Source organism: Tachyglossus aculeatus, chromosome Y4, assembly GCF_015852505.1.
Source record: "Tachyglossus aculeatus isolate mTacAcu1 chromosome Y4, mTacAcu1.pri, whole genome shotgun sequence".
NCBI classification, from domain to species: Eukaryota; Metazoa; Chordata; class Mammalia; order Monotremata; family Tachyglossidae; genus Tachyglossus; species Tachyglossus aculeatus.
In genome coordinates, this window is record NC_052096.1 from 11,034,848 (window position 1) to 11,052,714 (window position 17,867).

At 50.3% G+C, this 17,867-nt stretch overlaps 1 protein-coding gene across 1 annotated transcript; it reads right to left on the reverse strand.

Annotated features, from left to right (window-relative positions):
• Nucleotides 1-12,079: 12,079 nt before the first annotated feature.
• On the reverse strand, nt 12,080-17,419 carry S100A16 (S100 calcium binding protein A16). Its single transcript, XM_038768821.1, has 3 exons — nt 17,333-17,419; nt 15,110-15,280; nt 12,080-12,869 (listed from the first exon to the last, which is right to left on the reverse strand). Exons 2-3 carry the CDS (start codon nt 15,260-15,262, stop codon nt 12,711-12,713), a joined length of 312 nt encoding a protein of 103 aa, XP_038624749.1. The 5' UTR covers nt 15,263-15,280; nt 17,333-17,419; the 3' UTR covers nt 12,080-12,710.
• Nucleotides 17,420-17,867: the final 448 nt, after the last annotated feature.

Here is a 17,867-nt window from a genome sequence, read left to right on the forward strand (position 1 = left end):
CCTGGGGGTGGAGGGGCTTTATTTCTTCAACATCCTCCCTCCTCCCCATAATCCTCCTCCTCCACTACTTCCCTTCCCACTCCCCTAGGGTCTCCATCCCCTATCCCAGATCCTTCCCAACTTAGATTCCCTTCTCCAAATCTTACCCAATACAGCAGCAGAAGGCAGAAGAGGAGGAGAAAGAAGCAGAATTCAGAGTATCAGGGAGTGGGGCCCTGTATTTATATCCCAGAAGGGCCTTGTTTTCCAGATAAACCCAAACTTGTAGGGACCTGACACAGCTCCTTCAGCCACCTCCTCCCTGTTCCTCTGGACTGGGACCCTGGCCCCCTGCCACCTTTTCTACAGCTCAGTCTAATCCGCATCCCACGCACTGCGGGAAACATCACAGAGGCACGGAATGACGGCCAACTGGAGGCAGCTCAAGAAGGCTGGGGTTGGGCCCCCAGACCCGGGGACAGTCAGGGGATAGGGGTCACTGGGGCAGGGGGAGTCTTTGGAGGAAATTGGGGCTCACTGGAGCCCCCCAACTTGAGTAGGGTCATGAATCTTCAGTCACCTTTGGGGAGGGTGACTTCACATTACCATAATTATTTCATGGAGTTAATTTCCATTACTGCTGTGAATGGCATACAAAAGCATTTTATTATCATAAATGAATAAAAGGATGCTATTTGTCTGGCAGACCTTAATGTGCAGTCTATTGGTGATGTCTTCGAAAATCGCCATTAGGTCATGCACACGAAACCTTAACATCTCCGCCACTCCAGTTAATCGTTTTAAATTGTAATTCTTTTTCAGCCAAAATTCAACCACATATTGAGATTTGTCACAACCTTGTGGAACACTCAGATCTGATCATCATCAGTCATATTTATTGAGCGCTTACTGTGTGCAGAGCACTGTACTAAGCGCTTGATATGCCCTATTACTTAATTTTCATCACCCTCTCATCCATAATGTATTTTATAATCTATTCAACTCCTGTTCTGTTCTGTTCTGTTCTATTCACTAGATTTTGCCCACCAGATTGTAAGGTTCTTGAAGGCAGGGAATCAGACTATTTCTCCCAAGCATCTAAAAGCATTGTTGTGCACACAGTAGGCATCCAATACATACAAGCCTCATGGCACTTTTGTATATTTGTACATATTAATTATTCTATTTATTTTATTCATGATGTGTATATAGTACATATATATATGTTTATTTTATTTTGTTAGTGTTTTGTTCTCTGTCTCCCCCTTTTAGACTGTGAGCCCACTGTTGGGTAGGGACTGTCTCTATATGTTGCCAATTTGTACTTCCCAAGCGCTTAGTACAGTGCTCTGCACATAGTAAGCGCTCAATAAATACGATTGATGATGATGATGATGATATAGTTTAATTCTATTTATTTTGATGCTATTGATGCCTGTCTCCCTGTTTTGTTTTGTTGTCTGTCTCCCCCTTCTAGACTGTGAGCCCGTTGTTGGGTAGGGATTGTCTCTGTTACCTAATTGTACTTTCCAAGCGCTTAGTACAGTGCTCAGCACACAGTAAGCGCTCAATAAATCCGATTGAATGAAAGAATTGGGGTGGAGGGTGCTGGGAAATGGGGAAGGAGCCTGAGAGTGGGGGGGAAAGGGAGGAGGGAGAGCTGGACTTGCGGTGGGGTCTTTAATGAAGAGGGGAGATCATAATCCTGGGTTCTGCAGCTAGAGGGATTTAGGTTAGGCTGAAGGGAAAGCAGAAGGGGTAGGGTGCGGTGAGTCCCCAGGGCAGGAGAAGCTCTTCTCTTCCTCCCCCAGCCTCTGCTCAGCCCCTTCCTGAGGGGCTGAGCCCCTCCTTCCTCTCCCCCCCGCCCCCCTCTCCATCCCCCCATCTTACCTCCTTCCCTTCCCCACAGCACCTGTATATATGTATATATGGTTGTACATATTTCTTCCTCTATTTATTTATTTATTTATTTATTTTACTTGTACTTTTCTATCCTATTTATTTTATTTTATTTTGTTGGTATGTTTGGTTCTGTTCTCTGTCTCCCCCTTTTAGACTGTGAGCCCACTGTTGGGTAGGGACTGTCTCTATGTGTTGCCAATTTGTACTTCCCAAGCGCTTAGTACAGTGCTCTGCACATAGTAAGCGCTCAATAAATACGATTGATTGATTGATTGATTGCTTGATTGATTGGGGGGTTGGACCAGATGACCCCTGAAATTGAGGCCTTCCCAGACTGAGCCCCTTCTTTCCTGTCCCCCTCGTCCCCCTCTCCATCCCCCCATCTTACCTCCTTCCCTTCCCCACAGCACCTGTATATATGTATATATGGTTGTACATATTTATTACTCTATTTATTTATTTATTTATTTATTTTACTTGTACATTTCTAGCCTACTTATTTTATTTTGTTGGTATGTTTGGTTCTGTTCTCTGTCTCCCCCTTTTAGACTGTGAGCCCACTGTTGGGCAGGGACTGTCTCTATGTGATGCCAATTTGTACTTCCCAAGCGCTTAGTACAGTGCTCTGCACATAGTAAGCGCTCAATAAATACGATTGATTGATTGATTGATTGATTGATTGAGGCAGAAGGAAGGTCAGGGTGGTTGGAGTGATGGGGAGAAGGGAGAAGTGGGGAAGTGATGGGGCCTGTGGGAACCACACAGGGTGAACTACAAACCTCCTGAAAGTGGAGCATAGAGCCAAGGCACTCCTTCTCTCCCCGGGACTCTCCCAGCTACTGACTCCTATCAGTTTCATGGCCCCAGGCTCCCCAGTGCCCCAGTTCAGCTCTGCTTCTCCCCCTCCACGCCTCCCTGCAGCAATCCCTAATCACCTCAATCATTCATTCATTTAATCGTATTTATTAAGCGCCTACTGTGTGCAGAGCACTCTACTGCACTGTATTCATTCATTCATTCATTCAATCGTATTTATTGAGCGCTTACTGTGTGCAGAGCACTGTACTGAGCGCTTGGGAAGTACAAGTTGGCAACATGTAGAGACGGTCCCTGCCCAACAGTGGGCTCAGAGTCTAGAAGGGGGAGACAGAACAAAACAAAACATATTAATAAAATAAAATAAGAATAAATATGTACAAGTAAAATAAATAGAGTAATACATACATACAAACATATATACATATATACAGGTGTTGTGGGGAAGGGAAGGAGGGGGGGATGGAGAGGGGGAGGAGGGGGAGAGGAAGGAGGGGGCTCAGTCTGGGAAGGCATCATCTGTAAAATGGGATGAAGACCGTGAGATCCACGTGGGACAAACTGATTACCCTGTCTCTACCCTAGCACTTGGAACAGTGCTTGGCACATAGTAAGCGTTTAACAAATACCAACATTACTACAAGGTGATCAGGTTGTCCCATGTGGGGCTCACAGTCTTCACCCCCATTTTACAGACAAGGGAACTGAGGCCCAGAGAGGTGACTTGCCCAAAGTCACCCAGCTGACAAGTGGCGGAGCCGGGACTTCATTCATTCAATGGTATTTATTGTATTGCAATCCCCATCCCCAACCTCCCCGCAATACGATAATAATCAAAATAGCTCCCCTCCTCTACACTGCAAGTTTCCCCACCTCTGGACTATTAAGTTTCGTCGTGGGCAGGGACTGTGTCTGTGAATTGTTGTATTGTACTCGGCCAAGTGCTTAGTACGATTTTCTGCATACAGTGAGAACTCAATAAATACGAATGAATGAATGAGTATTTGTTAAGGGCTTACCATGTGCCAGGCACTGTGCTAAACGCTGGGGGTGGATACAACCAAATCGAGTCCCCGTCCCATGTGGGGCTCACAGTCTCAGTCCCCATTTTACAGACAAGGTAATTGAGCACTGAGAATAATAACAATAATTGTGGTATTTGTAGTAGGTGCCAGGCACTGGTGCCAGGGTGAGTGCCAGGGTGGGTGCCAGGGTGAGTCCTCCTCCCCTCCTCCCCATCACCCCCCCGCCCTACCTCCTTCCCCTCCCCACAGCACTTGTATATATTTGTACAGATTTATTACTCTATTTTACTTGTACTTATTTACTATTCTATTCATTTTGTTAATGATGTGCATATAGCTATAATTCTATTTATTCTGACGATTTTGACACCCGTCTACATGTTTTGTTTTGTTGTCTGTCTCCCCCTTCTAGACTGTGAGCCCGCTGTTGGGTAGGGACCGTCTCTATATGTTGCCGACTTGTACTTCCCAAGCGCTTAGTACAGTGCTCTGCACACAGTAAGCGCTCGATAAATACGGTTGAATGGGAATAGGAATAGGGTGCCAGGCAAATTGGGTTGGACACAATCCCTGTCCCTGTCCCATGTGGGGCTCACAGTCTCAATCCCCGTTTTACAGATGAGGGAACTAAGGCACAGAGAAATGAAGGGACATACCAAAGGTCACACAGCATTCATTCATTCATTCATTCATTCATTCATTCATTCAATCGTATTTATTGAGCGCTTACTGTGTGCAGAGCACTGTATTAAGCGCTTGGGAAGTCCAAGTTGGCAACATATAGAGCCGGTCCCTACCCAACAGTGGGCTCACAGTCTAGAAGGGGGAGACAGACAACAAAACAAAACATATTAACAAAATAAAATAAAAAGAATAAATATGTACAAATAAAATAAATAAATAAATAGAGTAATAAATATGTACAAACATATATACATATATACAACAGACAAGTGGTGGTGCCGGCAGTAGAACCCATGACCTGCTAACTCCCAAGCCCATGCTCTAATCACTACACCATGCTGCTCACACACAAACACACACACACAAATACACACACACACACACACACACACCCCTGACAACTACCCTCCCAGACTGAATTCATTCATTCATTCAATCATATTTATTATTATTATTAATAATAATAATAATAATAATAATAATGGCATTTATTAAGCGCTTACTATGTGCAAAGCACTGTTCTAAGTGCTGGGGGGGTACAAGGTGATCAGATTGTCCCACGTGAGGCTCACATTCTTAATCCCCATTTTACAGATGAGGTAACTGAGGCTCAGAGAAGTTCAGTGACTTGCCCGAGGTCACAGAGCAGACATGTGGTGGATTCGGAATGTATTGAGCGCTTACTGCGTGCAGAGCACTGTACTAAGCGCTTGGGAAGGACAAGTTGGCAACTTGTACCCAACAACGGGCTCACAGTCTAGAAGGGGGAGACAGACAACAAAACAAAACAAGTAGACAGGTGTCAATACCCTCAGAATAAATAGAATTATAGCTATATACACATCGTTAATAAAATAAATAGAATAGTAAATATGTGCAAGTAAAATAGAGTAATAAATCTATACAAACATATATACAGGTGCTGTGGAGAGGCGTATTTATTGAGAGCTTACTGTGTGTAGAGCACTCTACTAAGTGCTTGGGAGAGCACAGTATAATAGACACATTCCCTGCCTACATCGAGCTTAGAGTCTGGGGTGGGGGGACAAGCATTAAGATAAATGAATAGATGTGTACAAAAGTGCTGTAGAGGTGAGGCGGGTGTGAATAAAGGGAGCAAATGAGGGTGATGCAGAAGGGAGTGGTAGAAAAGGAAATGAGGGTTTAGTCAGGAAAGAACTTTCCACAGAGCCATGCTGTGAGAAGCAGCGTGGCTCAGTGGAAAGAGAGTGGGCTTTGGAGTCAGAGATCGTGGGTTCGAATCCCGGCTCTGCCAATTGCCAGCTGTGTGACTTTGGGTGAGTCACTTCTCTGTGCCTCAGTTACCTCATCTGTAAAATGTGGATTAAGACTGTGAGCCCCACTTGGGAAAACCTGATCACCTTGTAACCTCCCCAGCGTTTAGAACAGTGCTTTGCACATAGTAAGCGCTTGATAAATGCCATTATTATTATTATTATTAAAGCCAGAGGCAGAAAGGCCCAGAGGCCCCAGCCCTGTCCTGAAGGAAGGCAGTTACTCATAATCACTGTGGCATCTGTTAAGTGTCCCTACTATGGGTCCAACACTGTAATAAGTGCTGGGGCACATACAAGATAGGTTTGACACAGTACGTGTTCCACAATCTAAGCAGGAAGGAGAATGGGTATTAAATGCCCCTTTTACAGATGAGGAAACTGAGGCACAGAGAAGCTAAGTAACTTGCCTAACGTCACACAGCAGGCAATAGGTGGAGCTAGGATTACAACCCAGATCCCCCAATCCCCTGGTCGGTGCTTTTTCAAACCAGGACTTGTTGTCCCCCCTCTGACTCTGGCTGTTGGGGAGATTTCTGAGCCCCCCCGCCACCTCTCATGGCAAGGAACTGTCTTAGACTTTTGTTCCGGACAGAAAACGTGTCGGCCAACCCTGTTGCGTCATCCCAAGCACTTATTTCTGGAGAAAATATATCCGTAGAGTCGCTATGAATAGGAAACGACTCGATCACATTTGATAATAATAGTAATAAGCACTTAGTAGAGTGTTGTGGGTACAGTAAGCACTCGAGAAACATCACGGATGAAGAGGAGGATACAGAGGATAAAGGAATTGTTCCTGGGGGCAGAGGAGAGAACTGGGCCCGCCTTGAACTGAGCCAGGGCCCGGCTGAGATCCGGAAGCTGGCCTGCTGGAAGGAGTTGGGGCCAGGTCAGGGAAAGAAAGAAAAAGAGAGAGAGAGAGAGAGAGACAGAGAGAGAGAGAGAGAGAGAGAGAGAGAGAGAGAGAGAGAGTGTATGTGTGTGTGTGTGTGTGTGTGTGTGTGTGTGTCCTTGCTTGTGGGGGAGGGAGGGGTCACTCTCAGTTTTCCTGCAAACCACTCAGATTCCTCTGTCTGGGGGCGGGGGTAGCCAGGGGAAAACCGGTCTCCCTCAGGGGCGTGCATGCAAACACACACACACACCCTTTCAAACCCGTATGAAGACATACACACACACACACACACACTCAAACCCATATAAAGACGTATACACACACTCAAACCCATATGAAACACACACACACACACACACACACACGCACATACATAACAGGTCACCACTTTCCCCCGGGAAGTCCCCGTGCCCACTCCTCACTTCAACCCATGTAAAAATATCAGAGCATGCGCACACACACAAACACACATGCTCTCTCTCAAACCCATATAAAGACATATACACACAAAAACACACTCTCACTCAAAACCATATGACCACACACACACAGACACATCACCACTCCCCCCTGAGAAGTCCCTGTGCCCCCTCCTCACTCAAACCCATGTGAAAACACCCACTCACACTCCCCTACACACGCTCAAACCCCTGTAAAGGCATCCACTCAGCACCCACACCCAAGGATCATCACTCTCCCCTGGGGTTAGGGTGGCCTTTGGTCTCCCCCAGGGGAGTCCCTGTCCCCCCTCATTGTCCCCAAAGTCCTCCCTCATCTCCGCCCCCCACTCCCCCAGACTGGCAAGTGGGTTGGCCAGCCAGTGGCTACCCTCGCTATCAGCTTGGCTCGGTGAAAAGAGCTCGGGTTTTGGAGTCAGAGGTCATGGGTTCAAACCCCGGCTCCGCCAACTGTCAGCTGTGTGACTTTGGGCAAGTCACTTCACTTCTCTGTGCCTCAGTTGCCTCATCTGCAAAATGGGGATTAAGATTGTGAGCCCCACATGGGACAACCTGATCACCTTGTCGCCTCCCCAGCGCTTAGAACAGTGCTTAGCACATAGTAAGCGCTTAACAAATACCAACATTATTATTATTATCCCGGGCATCCAGATTCCCCTTAGTTCCCAGATCCCACCCCCTCTCTCCCCTCCCTTCCCATGACTAATTCCTGGCCTGAGCCACCCTCAGCTTCACAGCAGGCCTGGGCCGCGCCAGGAAGGCCTGCTTGCCCGCCTACCCGCCTGCCTTCTTAGCCCCTGACTCATGGGCACCGCCCTGTGCTCCCGGCTCGGCTGCCAAGCTCCCACCATCCATGGAGGGGAGAGGGCAGCGGAAAAACACGGCTGGTTGGGTCGAGGGAATATGTTTTGCTTTGTTGTAATATGTTTTGTTTTGTTGTCTGTCTCCCCCTTCTAGGCTGTGAGCCCGCTGTTGCGTAGGGACCGTCTCTATATGTTGCCAACTTGTACTTCCCAAGCGCTTAGTACAGTGCTCTGCACACAGTAAGCGCTCAATAAATGCAATTGAATGAATGAATGAGGAAGGACCAGGGAGAGAGGAGGCCCCCCGAGTTGTTGGGTAGGGACCGTCTCTATATGTTGCCAACTTGTACTTCCCAAGTGCTTAGTACAGTGCTCTGCACACAGTAAGCACTCAATAAATAAGATTGAATGAATGAATGAGGGAGGACCAGGGAGAGAGGAGGCCCCCCGAGTTGTTGGGTAGGGACCGTCTCTATATGTTGCCAACTTGTACTTCCCAAGCGCTTAGTCCAGTGCTCTGCACACAGTGAGCGCTCAATAAATACAATTGAATGAATGAATGAGGGAGGACCAGGGAGAGAGGAGGCCCCCCGAGTTGTTGGGAAGGGACCGTCTCTATATGTTGCCAACTTGTACTTCCCCAGCGCTTAGTCCAGTGCTCTGCACACAGTAAGCGCTCAATAAATACGATTGAATGAATGAATGAGGAGCCCAGCCTGCAGAGACTTCCCCCTGTCACCCCTAGGATCCTAACTGCAGAGACGCTCCCCCTCCCCAAGAAGGTACAGGCCTACAGAGATCCCCCAGACCACCGAGAGGGTCCTGGGCTGCAGAGCTGTAATAATAATAATAATGATGGCATTTGTTAAGCGCTTACTATGTGCAAAGCACTGTTCTAAGCACTGGGGAGGATACTAAGGCGATCAGGTTGTCCCACGTGGGGCTCACAGTCTTAATCCCCATTTTACAGATGAGGTAACTGAGGCCCAGAGAATAATAATAATAATAATAATAATAATGGCATTTATTAAGCACTTACTATGTGCAAAGCACTGTTCTAAGCGCTGGGGAGGTTACAAGGTGATCAGGTTGTCCCACGGGGGGCTCACAGTCTTAAACCCCATTTTACAGATGAGGTAACTGGGGCCCAGAGAAGTGAAGTGACTTGCCCAAAGTCACACAGATGACAAGTGGCGGAGCCGGGATTTGAACCCATGACCTCTGACTCTCCCCCTTCTAGACTGTGAGCCCACTGTTGGGTAGGGACTGTCTGTATATGTTGCCAACTTGTACTTCCCAAGTGCTTAGTACAGTGCTCTGCACACAGTAAGCGCTCAATAAATACGATTGATTGTTTGATTGATTGACTCCAAAGCCCGGGCTCTTTCCACTGAGCCACGTTGCTTCCCCTAACCAGATGTGCAGGCGCTTAGTACAGTGCTCTGCACACAGTAAGCGCTCAATAAATACAATTGATGTACCTACCTACTCAGAGGGTCCCAACCAGCAAAGACCCCCCTTACTCCACCCAGAGGGTCCCAGTCTACAGAGACCCACCCAGAGGGTCCCAGCCTGTAGAGACCCCCCAGCCCACCCAGAGTGACCCAGCCTGCAGAGACCCCCACCACTCCACCCAGAGGGTCCCAGCCTGCAGAGACAACCCACCCTCCCCAACCTAGAGGGTCCCAGTCTGCAAATACCCACCCCAAAGGTCCCAGGCTGTGAGACCCCCTCCTTCCAAGAGGGATCCAGGTTGCAGAGACCCCCTACCCCACCCTGAGGGGCCCGGGCTGCAAAAACAACTCCCAGACACAGGCACCCAGAGGGTCCCAGGCTGTAGAAGATCCCAGTCTGTGAGACCCCTCCCTTCAAGGGAGTCCTAGGCTGCAGAGACCCCCTTCCCTAATCTCGGGGGGCAGGAGGAGGAGAGGCAGAACGAAACTGGGAGAGGCAGAAAGGGAGAAATAGACAAAGAAAAGCGGGAAAAGGAGGCTGTAGGGGGCTGGGCGAAATAGCCACTTTTAGCCCTTCTAATTCCCTCCTCCTCCCCGCCTCCCGGGAGGGGTCTCCAGCCCCTTCCTCTTCCTCCTTTCTTCCACCGGTTGCTCACTGCCATCTCCCGGCTAAAGGAGAACCTGGAAAGGAGCACCTCCCTCCCTTTCCCTCCCTTTCCCACCAAGAATTCCCTCGACTCCTCCCTCTCTCCCCACCTGGGAGCTAAGAGCAGGGATGGCTTTTCATTATTCATTCATTCAGTCGTATTTATTGAGCGCTTACTGTGTGCAGAGCGCTGTACGAAGCGCTTGGGAAGTACCAGTTGGCAACATATAGAGACAGTCCCTACCCAACAATCAATCAATCAACCAATCGTATTTATTGAGCGCTTACTGTGTGCAGAGCACTGTACAAAGCACTTGGGAAGTACAGGTTGGCAACAGATAGAGACGGTCCCTACCCAACAGTGGGCTCACAGTCTAGAAGGGGGAGACAGAGAACAAAACAAAACATATTAACAAAATAAAATAAATAGAATCATCAACCGTATTTATTGAGCGCTTACTGTGTGCAGAGCACTTTACTAAGCGCTTGGGAAGTACAAGTTGGCAACATATAGAGACAGTCCCTACCCAGCAATCAATCGTATTTATTGAGAGCTTACTGCGTGCAGAGCACTGTACAAAGCCCTTCGGAAGTACAAGTTGGCAACAGATAGAGACGGTCCCTACCCAACAGTGGGCTCACAGTCTAGAAGGGGGAGACAGAGAACAAAACAAAACATATTAACAAAATAAAATAAATAGAATAAATATGTACAAATAAAATAGAGTAATAAATACATACAAACATACATACATATATACAGGTGCTGTGGGGAGGGGAAGGAGGTAAGGCGGGGGGATGGAGAGGGGGAGGAGGGGGAGAGGAAGGAGGGGGCTCAGTCTGGGAAGGCCTCCTGGAGGAGGTGAGCTCTCAGTAGGGCCTTGAAGGGAGGAAGAGAGCTAGCTTGGCGGATGTTGGGAGGGAGGGCATTCCAGGCCAGGGGGAGGACATGGGCCGGGGGTCGACGGTGGGACGGGTGAGAACGAGGCCCAGTGAGGAGGTAAGCGGCCAAGGAGCAGAGGGTGCGGGCTGGGCTGGAGAAGGAGAGAAGGGAGGTGAGGTAGGAGGGGGCGAGATGATGGACAGCCTTGAAGCAGAGGGTGAGGGGTTTCTGCCTGATTCGTAGGTTGAATGGTAGCCACTAGAGATTTTTTTGTGTGCAGAGGCTGGGGGACGGACGAACTGACCCCCAAGGTCCCCCCTTCTCCCCCCCTCCCAATTCCCAAACCCCACGGTGATCTCTCTTGGTGACCCCAAATATCTCTCCCTCACCTTTCTAGAACCGCCCCCCCTCCCCCCACTGCAATTTGGGGTGGGTCTTTGACCAGAATGGAGAAGGGGGCATCTGCGTGGATGGAGGGAAGTAGGGAAGCAGCATGGCCTAGTGGTTAAAGCACGGGTCTGGGAATCAAAAGGACCGGGGTTCTAATTCCGGCTCCGCCATGCGTTTGCTGTGTGACCTTGAGCGAGTCACTTCACTTCTCTGGCCCTCAGTTCCCTCATCTGTAAAATGGGGATTAAGAGTGTGAGTCCCATGTGGGACAACCTGATGACCTTGTATCTACCCCAGTGCTTAGAACAGTGCTTAACAAATACCACAGTTATTATGGAGATGCCTTAATCCTCCCCACCTTACCTCCTTCCCCTCCCCTTAGCACCTGTATATGTGTATATGTTTGTAAATATTTATTACTCTATTTATTTATTTATTTTATTGTACATATTTATTCTATTTATTTTGTTAATATGTTTTGTTTTGTTGTCTGTCTCCCCCTTCTAAACTACGAGCCTGCTGTTGGGTAGGGACCGTCTCTATATGTTGCCAACTTGTACTTCCCAAGCGCTTAGTACAGTGCTCTGCACACAGTAAGTGCTCAATAAATACGATTGAATGAATGAATGAATGAATGAATGAATGAATGAATGAATGAATGAATATGGAGGGATGGAGGGATTGGGGATAGACATTGGGGAACTAGGGAGACCAGAGGATGGTGAACCTGGATGACTGGGAAAGGTGGGGAAACCCAGAGCAGGCTCTGGGGTGCAGTTGGAGTGGGAGGCCCCCACTCCTCTCCCCTCCACTCCCTCCTGGGTTCAGCAAACCACACAGAAGCAGATATTGAGGAGGCCATGACATCAGCCCAGATGGGGTTTTTTTTATTGAAACTGGCTCCCAAACCAGGAGAAGGACATAGCCTGATGAGTGTGGGTACAGGGGCATGGACGGAAAGACCTCAGGAGCGCATCCCCACGCCCTTCACCCAGCACCTCCCCTGACCTGAATCTCCCTGTTTCCTCCCCCGGCCAACCATCAGCCTTAAACTGAGCAATTCCACTCAGTATTCATCCGCTTAAACTCAGAGCTGGGGGTCCAAAGCCTTAGGACTTGGGGATGGTTTCCTCAGACCCTGGGGGCAGTGAAAGTAAAGGAGAACTATAAAGTCAGCGGGATGTGGGTAAACTGAGAGCCCTTTGAGCTGGGAACTCCCAACATACTGACAACTGCTCAAACTCTCCAAGGACAAGTCAAGGGTTGAGAATCACAAAAAGGCCAGTGACTGTAACGTTAAAGTCACTTGAAAGTCTTCATGAAGGCCAGTTACTTAACCCAGAGGACGCAGGGAGTTTAAACTCCCAGCCTGAATTTAAGCAAATAAGTAAATGGATTAAGGATGGAATTTGGGCTAAGGAAAGGGAGGTGGGTGGGCTGGAGGTAGGGGAGGTCGGGGGTGGTGAGGGGAGGGGTCAATTTAGCTGCTGCTCTGTTGTTCCTGTTGGCGGATGAGGTTGGCGATGGGGCTGGAGATGCCCCCGATTAAGGTCCAGTACTCGTCGAAGCTGATCCGTCCATCGTGATTGGCGTCCAGGTTCCGGATGAGCTTGTCCGCAGCTTTTCGGTTGCCTGTGTCCTGGTGGGAGGGAGGGGATCACTCAGTCCCCTCTCCCCCTCCTACCTCACCTCGCTGCTCTCCTTCTCAACCCAGCCCGCATACTTCGCTCCTCTAATGCCAATCTTCTCATTGTCCCTCAGCCTCTTCGACCTCACCGGCGACCCCTCACCCCCCTTCCTGCCTCTGGCCTGGAATGCCTTCCCTCCTCAGATCCAACACCCAATTACTCTCCCTCGCTTCAAAGTCTTATTGAAGGCCCACCTCCCCAAGAGGCCTTCCCTGACTAAAACCCGCTTTCCTCTTCTCCCACTCCCTCCTGCGTCACCCTGACTTGCTCCCTTTATTCACCCCTGCCTCGCAGCCCCAAAGCACTTATGTCTATATCTGTAATTTGTTTATTTCTATTAATGTCTGTCTCCCCTTCTAGACTCTAAGCTCATAATGGGCAGGGAATCTGTTTTCTGTTGTACTGTGCTCCTCCAAGTGCTTAGTACAGTACTCTGCGCACAGGAAACGATAAAAACGAATGAATTAATTCATTAATAGGTGGTCGACGGACAGGTCAGGGATACCCCCAAGAACCCTCTCATAGTCTAAGGCAAATCAGAGAGGGGGTCACTGCTGGGGCTGGGATCAGGGTCAGAGAAAGGGGAGCCTTGTGGAGGTCGGGATGGGGGGACATAGTCCCGGTAGAGGGTCTCTATGGCCTGGGCCCCTGGTGGGGAGGCATTGGGGGGAGGTCCTGGAGAAGAAGAAGGGGTTCCATCGTGGGGGATTGAAGTGCCCAGAGGGTGGAGGTGTATCCTGGGAAGCAGCATGACCTTGGGCAAGTCACTTCACTTCTCTATGCCTGTTACCTCATCTGTAAAATGGGGATTAAGACTGCGAGCTTCACATTGACCTGATTAGTTTGTATCTATTCCAATGCTTAGTGCAGTGCTTGACACATAGGATCAGAGGGGTCCCCATGTCCATATTTTTTTATTTCTATTAATGTTTGTCTCCCCCTCTAGATTGTACGCTCGTTGTGGGCAGGGAATGTGTCTGTTTATTGTTCTATTGTCCTCTCCCAAGCGCTTAGTTCTGTGCTTTGCAGACTGTAAGCCTGGAGAAGCAGCATGGTTGTAGTGGATAGAGCACACTTAAGAAATACCTTTTAAAAAAAAAAATGTGTTCGGGGGCTGCCCAGTGGGGTGGGGAGCATGTGGTTTGGGGGAATCATGTGAGGGTGAGGTTTCAAGGGGGGAGTACATGGGGGGGGGGGGAGTTGTCCCGTGAGTGTGAAGTTGGGCGGAGTACCATGGGGAGTTGGAGGCAACTGGGGAGATCCCATTTAGAGGATTGAATGGGTCCCCGTGGTAGGGGTTTGATGGGGTCAGGGGAGGGCCAATTTGGGGAGTTGGAGGGGTCCTGTCAAGGGGGTACCCTGTGGAGGTGGGGATCCGGTGGTCTGGTGGGGTGAGGGGAGTCCCCCTGGGAGGGTTGGAAAAGGTCCTAGGGTGCATGTGGTTTAGAGAAGTCTTGGGGGACTGCAGGGTTCCAAGCAAGGAGTTCCATGGATGGTTGGGACAGATTACCCCATGTGACTGTGTGGATGGAAGGAGTCCCCCAGGAAATGGGGGCCCTCTGGTGAAGGTCCCATTTAGGGGATCAGAGGGGTCCCCATGTCCATATTTCTTTATTTCTATTAATGTTTGTCTCCCCCTCTAGACTGTAAGCTCGTTGTGGGCAGGGAATATGTTTATTGTTCTATTGTCCTCTCCCAAACAGTTCTGTGCTTTGCCGACTGTAAGCCTGGAGAAGCAGCATGGTTGTAGTGGATAGAGCAAAGGCCTGGGAATAAGAAGGTCATGAGTTCTAATCCCACCTCTGCCACTTGTCTGCTGTGTGGCCTCAGGCAAGTCACTTTACTTCTCTGTGCCTCAGTTCCCTCATCTGTAAATTGGGGATGATGACTGTGAGCCCCATCTGGGACAGGGGCTCTGTCCAACTTGATTTGCTTGTATCCACCCCAGTACTTAGTACAGTTACATAGTAACTGCTTAACCAATACCACAATTATTATTATTATAGTATTAGTAAAATAGTAATAATAAATTCAGTTGAATGAATCAATGGGACTTATGGTTTGATGGGGGTCGGAAGGGGAGTCCCGGGTGGAGGATCGGAGGGGGTCCCCTGAGGTGTGGGATAAGGGATGTTTGGTTCAGCAGGGTGGGGGATGTGGAGGGTCCCATGGACAGGTGATGATTCCTCACCGTCAGCATGTGGTTCAGTTCCTTCTGCAGCATCTTGCGGAAGCTACTCTTGCTGATCTTGTTGCGGATGAGGCTGTGCTTGGACACGTACTTGTAGAAATTCCGCACCAGGACCTCGATGGCCTTCTCCAACTCCGTGTAGCCCTCCGCCATCGCCGCCGCCCTCTCTGCCTGCGGCCAGGAGGACGTGGTGGGGGTCGGCGCCGGCCCACAGGACCCCAGCCCCTCTCCCATCCCATCCCTCCCCACTCCCCAGTATCCAGCTTGGCTGGGTCAGTAATTTATTGATTTCTAGAGGTAGCATGGCGTCGTGGATAGAGCACGGGCCTGGGAATCAGAAGGTCATGGGTTCTAATTTCGGCTCTGCCACTTGTCTGGTGTGGGAACCGGGGCAAGTCACTTCACTTTTCTGGGCCTCAGTTGCTTCATCTGTAATTGGGATTAAGACTGTGAACCCCACGAGGGACGGAGACTGTGTCCAATCCGATTTTCTTGTATCCAGCCCAGCGTTTAGTACAGTGCCCAGCACATAGTAAGCACTTAACAAATACCACAATTATTATCATTGATTTCAAATAAGGACTGATTCCCTCTCTAGACTGTAAGCTCATTGTGGGCAAGGAATGCATTCATTCACTCATTCATTCAATCGTATTGAGCGCTTACTGTGTGCAGAGCACTGTACTAAGCGCTTGGGAAGTACAAGTCAGCAACATATAGAGATGGTCCCTACCCAACAACGGGCTCACAGTCTAGAAGGGGGAGACAGACAACAAAACAAAACGTGTAGACAGGTGGAATGCATCTGTTGCACTGTTCTGATGTCCTCTCCCAAGAGCTCAGTATAGCACTCTGCACACAGTAAGCACTCAGTCTGTCTCCCCCCTTCTAGACTGTGAGCCCGTTTGGTAGGGACCATCTCTATATGTTGCCGACTTGTACTTCCCAAGTGCTTAGTACAGTGCTCTGCACCCAGTAAGCGCACAATAAATACGATTGAATGAATGAATGAAATATGATTGACAGATGGGAAGACACGCCTGACAGGGTCAGGGATGAGGAGGGAAGGGCTGGTGTAGATACTCCCCAAGGCTAGTAGCTGGGGAGGGAGGGGACAGGTATAGATACTCCCTGAGATAACAGGGATGGGGCAGGTGTAGGCACACCCCAGGAGCCAGAGCTGGCTGGGCAGGGAGTAGGTGTAGATGGGATCCCCTGGGGAGAAGGGGAAAGTTTAGACATACCCCAGGATCTCCAGAGGATCAGTCTTGGGTGGGAAGGGGCTGGGTGAGACTAGCCCTGGAATCCCCACGGGGTCAGGGATGGGTGGGGAGGGGCAGGTATAGACGCACCCTGGGATCCCCAGGCAGGTCAGGGCAGGGCTCGGGCCTGGAGCCGGTCGGCTCCCACGCTCCAGGTAGCCCCACGACTGAGCGACCGGTTCCACAGGCCCGGCTCCACCCCAGCCCCAAGCGCTAGATAGAGTCTGCCAGCCAGCTGCCCCAGATCTTGGTGATGGGCGATGGTCGCCCTCGGCCCTCCTTCCCTCCCGTTGCTGTCCCTGACCCTGGGAACGCTGATGGGATTCTAGGGGGACAGGACACAGGGGATGGGGGGCAAGGCTCATCCCCTGGCCCTAAAGACCCCACCCCTAGACTCACAACCAGCCCCTTTCTCACCCCCAGCCCACAAGGACATACCCTCAACACCTTCTCATCCTCCAGCCCCACAGAGACACTCCCTAAACCCCTTCTCACCCCAATGCTACACAGACACCCCTTAGCCCTGCATAGACATATCCTTGGTCCCTTTTCACCCCCCCCCACCCCACAGAGAAACCCCCCCCCCCAGCTCCCCCAAAACACATTCCTTGCCCAGAGACCACCCCAGTCCCACAGAGATAGTCCCAGGCCCCCAGAAACTCCCCCAACCCCACACAGACTCGTCCCCAGCCCCTTCTCAAGTCCTCAGCCCCCCGACATAGCCCACAGCCCCCCAGAGCCTCCCCCAGCCCTTTTTCAAACCCACAGCCCAGCTTAAATGGAATCCCAGCCCAGCATACACCGACCCCCAGCCTCAAAGAGACCCTCCAGTCCCTCACAGATATCCCCCCCAACCTTTTTTCACACCCCCGGTCCCACACAGAAAACCTCAGCCCCCCTCACACCTCCACACCCCCTCATTCCTGACCCAGCTCTGGAGACCCCTCCCCATTACTATTACCTGCCCAGTCCAAATCCAATCTGAATCCTCCGAGTGTTCCAGCTACCGACCACCCCTACTCCAAGAAGCACCCTAGCCCTCCGGACCCCCCCTCCCCGTAACAGGATGCGGACACATCCCAACAGGATACAGATTGGATAGGAATAACAGGATACGGAAAGGTGGGGATGGGAAGGGCGGGGTCAGTTAACTCTAATACAGGATAAAACTGTACCCCAGTTTCACCCCCGCCCTGTACCCTACCACCCCTGCCACTTCAGCCTCAACCGCACCCCCAATTCCCTTCCCTGATCCTCCCCACCCACCCTCAAGACGCACCTAGGCTGAGCCGACAGGCCAGTTATTGGCCAGGACCGGGTGAGGCCGGAGGCACCGGGGTGACCCTGTGACCTCCTCCCTGGCCTCCGCTTGCACCCCAGGGGTGGCCGCACAGCCGGAGGGCTCCCAGCAACCGGGCTGGGGCTGGACCCAATAACAGAATGATGCACTTAAGTGTAGGCCTGCAGGCTGGTAGAGTGGTTGAATCTATCTGCAA

What these genes read in the sequence shown, in the direction of transcription:
- S100A16 (XM_038768821.1), bottom strand. Translation starts at nt 15,262, where the DNA reads ATGGCGGAGGGCTACACGGAGTTGGAGAAGGCCATCGAGGTCCTGGTG. An exon ending in AACTGAACCACATGCTGACG is followed by an intron (nt 12,870 to 15,109) that starts GTGAGGAATCAT and finishes CCCTCCCACCAG; the next exon opens with GACACAGGCAACCGAAAAGC.